The 5000-nt window shown below is 42.2% G+C and overlaps 1 protein-coding gene across 10 annotated transcripts in view; it reads right to left on the bottom strand.

Annotated features, from left to right (window-relative positions):
* The window catches only part of LOC135113741 (choline transporter-like 2), a 42352-nt gene that overhangs the window by 24402 nt on the left and 12950 nt on the right, over positions 1 to 5000 (bottom strand). Inside the window, exon 1 of one of the 10 annotated variants that reach the window (XM_064029296.1) lies at positions 1675 to 1788. The exons of 6 other annotated variants lie outside the window; for them this stretch is intronic. Coding sequence is in view for 1 of the 4 variants with exons in the window: in XM_064029302.1 (XP_063885372.1) it covers positions 1627 to 1633 (7 nt within the window). In the remaining 3 variants the exon portion in view is untranslated. Of the gene's footprint in view, positions 1 to 1626; positions 1789 to 5000 lie in introns of those variants that run through there. 3 more of the 10 variants (XM_064029295.1, XM_064029297.1, XM_064029302.1) reach the window with 3 other exon arrangements.

The raw sequence follows: 5000 nt of genomic DNA, 5'->3' as shown, positions 1-5000 counted from the left end.
TCCTTATCACAGCCACGCCAACAATGAAACAGTGCAATGTTTTACCTCCCTCTCTTTATCATTCGCACCGACTTAACTAATCAGGGTGTCATAAACGTCACCGCTCGACACCACTGCAGCACCATTACTAGTTGACGAACAAGAAAAGAACACCAACACAACATACCACCGTCACTAGAAATAAAGCAGGAGGAGGAGGAGGAGGAGGAGGAGGAGGAGGAGGAGGAGGAGGAGGAAAGGAGGAGGAGGAGGAGGAGGAGGAGGAGGAGGAGGAGGAGGAGGAGGAGGAGGAGGAGGAGGAGGAGGAGGAAAGCCACCACACAACATATCGTCACTAGAAGAAGAAGAAGAAGAAGAAGAAGAAGAAGAAGAAGAAGAAGAAGAAGACGAAGAAGACACATTACATCACTAAACGAAGACGAAGACCAAAAGAACTGCTCAACAACAACAACAACAACAACAACAACAACAACAACAACAACAACACACAAGAATCACCTTCACTACAACGTCATCACCACTACCACCATTTCACCATCTCAGGAAAACCCAGTGCAAGCATACCTCAACATCCAGTCTTTTCCTCCTTGACATGCTAATTTTAAAAGCTTCTCAAACTTAATTTTCTTCCTCTTTTTACAACTGCTGTCCACCCAGTCATTTACTAGAATATGTGTATGCGATCTCTATACGATCTGGTTTGTCATATTTTTAAACAGAAGGCAAAAGAGGAAAAAAAAAAAAAAAATGCAAAACAGCATCACTATAACAATGCAAGGTCTAACAGGGGGAAACTTGAACAGCAAAATGTCAGCCTAACACAGCAAACAGTAGTGGAGTAACAACTAAAACAACAGCTGGTTTGAACCGCCTCTCCAATACCACACTACGCCATGAAACGGCCATATTCTCAAACAATGCGACGCATCTCCACTACTTTCCAAAGGCTCCATTTTACGTGACATTTTTCAAGGGTGTTGTTAGGATTTTAGTGACAGATTAACAAAATTTCTACATTATTAGCAGGGGAAGCACTTGAGAACTCGGTTGGTCATCTCTGTGGCCTCTGAAAATTGTCGTGGTGAGAGAGCAGAGTATTTCAGATTATGGGCCACACTAAGGAGAATGGAAATAACCAAGGAGGATAACAATGGAGCCACAGCAGGCCCATAGCAAGGTTCATTCATGATCTCCACAATGAGGACAATACCATTAGCAAGGAAACACAGTATATGAAATAGTAAGTAACACACTGAGGGTGCAAGCTACAAAACAGCGAGTGAAAAGAATACTCAAAACATAACCAGAAACAATTGGTATTGTACTATTTGCATAACCACCACTACCAACACCCGCAGAGGAGAGACAAAGATGAATGGAAAAACAAAAGATGAAGCGATGCAAAACATTAAGACGAGAGCAAAGGGGGCCAGAATACTCATAAAATAACCTAAGACATTTGTTATTATATTTCCATAACCACTGCAACCATCTCCAATACGTTATTATTACACTTCCTTTGTTAGTGACACAAGTGCACGGTAAAAAAAAAAACAATAGACATAATTTTTCGTCAGCTTGAAAGGTTGACACATTACACTATTCACTCATTTCCATCGTATACACCTTTCATTTTCACTGCACGGAGAGAGCACCATGAAAAACGACACACACAGGAAGTTTCTCCATCACAGGGCTAGAGCGCAAGAGAGGCTACGAGAAACATCCTCCCCTCACCGCAGTCAACGAGCAACTGAGCCACTGACGCACTGACTCTCGGGCACCTACTGAGCGGCTGAAGATTACCAAGGTTATGCTATACAAAGGATGAAGGAACATTAGTATCGTGTTCTCTTATCAGGGATTTCAACGTGAACCAGGGAGTTTACAGGGCTATGCGGGTGCTGTGGGGCATGACGTGGGTGCGAGTATTATGTAGGTGTTGGTATGTAGGATTTCAAGGATTTAAAGTATGGGGTAAGTTTTTAAGTGTGTTTTCCGGTCTCTCTCTCTCTCTCTCTCTCTCTAGAAATGAATGTTGCTTCTGTGTATCTCTCTCTCTCTCTCTCTCTCTCTCTCTCTCTCTCTCTCTCTCTCTCTCTCTACCGCAGCCGAGTTAATGGGATACCACCATAGGATACAGCCCCTCAGGCACGCCTCTCTCTCTCTCTCTCTCTCTCTCTCTCTCTCTCTCTCTCTCTCTCTCTCTCTCTCTCTCTCTCTCTCTCTCTCTCTCTCTCTCTCTCTCTCTAACGAAGTCACTCCCAAACACTCTTCCCTCACCACTTTAAATCCCTCTTTTTAAAACCACCACCACCACCACCACCACCACCACTACCACCACCACTACTACCACCACCACCATCAGCCAGCCAATGCCACCCACTACTTTCCCATCCCCCAACCACCCCCATAAATGCCCCTATCTTCCCCAATTTAAATACACACAACCACAACAGGTGTCCGTGAACTGTACACACACACACACACACACACACACACACACACACAATGAAAATCATTCGTGTGTGTGTGTGTGTGTGTGTGTGTGTGTGTGTGTGTGTGTGTGAGTAAATAACAACAATAAAATACACAAGAATAAAACCTAATGTAAATTGGGGAACTCAATTGAACCCGATTAGAACTTTTTTTTTCGCGTCGAACTTTTAGAAAGCAGCAATTAAGCAAAGTTTTTTGTGACGCTTTTTTTTATTTACTTTTAACAGAGAGAGAGAGAGAGAGAGAGAGAGAGAGAGAGAGAGAGAGAGAGAGAGAGAGAGAGAATGTGTATCAGTAAGTGTGATAATGAATGCACATCGGAAAGTGTGTGTGTGTGTGTGTGTGTGTGTGTGTGTGTGTGTGTGTGTGTGTGTGTGTGTGTGTTTCGTTATCAAGGACGAATTCAATATAAAACTGACATCAAATGTTTGCGTGCGAACACGCGCGCGCGCGCACGCACGCACACAGAGATACAGACACAGACACACACACACACAAAATTTCCTTTCTTACTTTCCACATCATTTTCTCTTATCTCACACACACACACACACACACACACACACACACACACACACACACACACACACACTCAGGGACCTAAACGAAATCTTCCACATGGGCGCAACACAAACAAACACACGCTATTAAACTCGTCACCGGAAAACCAACAAAGAAACAAAGAAAATAGAGAAAAAAAATACGACAAAAGGAAACAAAGAAAAAAATATAGAGAGAGAGAGAGAGAGAGAGAGAGAGAGAGAGAGAGAGAGAGAGAGAGAGAGAGAGAGAGAGAGAGAGAGAGAATGTATAGCTGAGTAGAGCGTGGATATAAGGACATAAGAAATAAGGGATGCTGCAAGAAGCGACCAGGCTTACACGTGGCAGACCCTGTATGAAATATACCTATTTCCACCTATCGTCCCCAATCATAAAACCGTTTAATCTTCTCTTAAAGCTCCCTAATGTCTTAGCATTAACAGTGTGATTACTGAGTCCGTGCCTTTCATCTACCACTCTATTTGAGAACCAATTTCTTACTATCTTCTTTTTTTTTTTTTTAACTAAAATGTTCAAGTTTGAACCCGTTCTTTCTTGTTCTGTCCTGGTTACTGATCCTTAGAATTTTGCTTACGTCTCCCTTGTTATAACCCTTGTACCACCTAAAGACTTCTATCAGGTGCCCTCTTAACCTACGTCTCTCTAAAAAATGTAAATTTAACGGACTCAATCTCGCCTCCTAAGGAATACTCCTCATCTCCTGTATCCGTTTAGTCATTATCCTTTGTACTGATTCTAATAGAACTATATCCTTCCTGTAATGTGGGGACCAGAATTGCACAGCGTAGTCTAGACGAGATCTGACCAGCGCCAAATATAACTTTAATATTAATTTGGGACTTCTACTTTTAACACTCCTAAAGATGAATCCTATAATCCTATTTGTCCTGTTTCTGGCCTCTATGCATTGCTGTCTTAGACGGAGTTCAGAGCCAACTATAACTCCTAAATCTTTTTCGTACCCTGAACTTACCTGAGTTTCGTTGTTTATTGTGTACCTACTGTGTGGGTTTCCTCTACCTACCTTAAGTACTTTGCATTTGTTGATATCAAACTGCATTTGCCATCTGTCTGTCCATTCGTCCATCCTATCTAAATCTGCCTGCAAGGCGATGACATCCGATTCTGACCTAATTAATCTAACTATTTTCGTGTCATCCGCAAATTCACTAACATCACTGCTAATTCCACTATCCAAGTCACTGATATATATTAAAAACAACAATGGCCCTAATACTGATCCCTGTGGCATCCCACTAATTACATGACCCCACTCGGATTTAGAGCCGTTTATTACAACCCTCTGTTGCCTGTCGCTTAGCCATGACCTTATCAAGCTTAACACCCTCCCATCTATCCCGTGTGTCCTAACCTTTCTCAGGAGTCTCTGATGGGGTACCTTGTCAAACGCTTTACCAAAGTTCAGATATAGGATGTCATAACTATCACCATTATCATATGGGTTTGGAAATGAGAGATATGGGATATGAACAGAGCAACAAGGGCGTGGCTGTGATTGGCTGCCATGTAGACGTGTTCTGGAGAGTGTGAGGAAGTGTGGAGTGAGTGGAAGGGGTGTGTGGTGAAGAAGAGTGCACTGTGGAGTAGATGGAGAGTTAAGGGGCACAGAATAATAATTTAAGGTACAATAAACCTGGACAAAAGGTTATTGAGAGATGACAGTGAGGCCACGTTAAGTTAGCTAAGACGAATCAAGAAATACAGAATAACAAATTATTAGCCTACAGGTACAATAAAACCAGACAGAGATATTGAGAGCTGACAGTCAAGAAATATAGAATAACAACTTCAGACAAAATAAAACAACAGTTATTGAGAGTTGAGTTAAGAGATACATATTAATAACTAATGTAATGTGAAAGTTAGACAGTTACAGAGGTGAGTAGCTGTAGTGGCCTGGAACACACCGGCACCTGATA

Source organism: Scylla paramamosain, chromosome 26 (assembly GCF_035594125.1).
Source record: "Scylla paramamosain isolate STU-SP2022 chromosome 26, ASM3559412v1, whole genome shotgun sequence".
Classification (NCBI taxonomy): domain Eukaryota; kingdom Metazoa; phylum Arthropoda; class Malacostraca; order Decapoda; family Portunidae; genus Scylla; species Scylla paramamosain.
The sequence above is the reverse complement of the archived record's forward strand: the minus strand, read 5'-3'. Positions and strand labels throughout refer to the sequence as shown.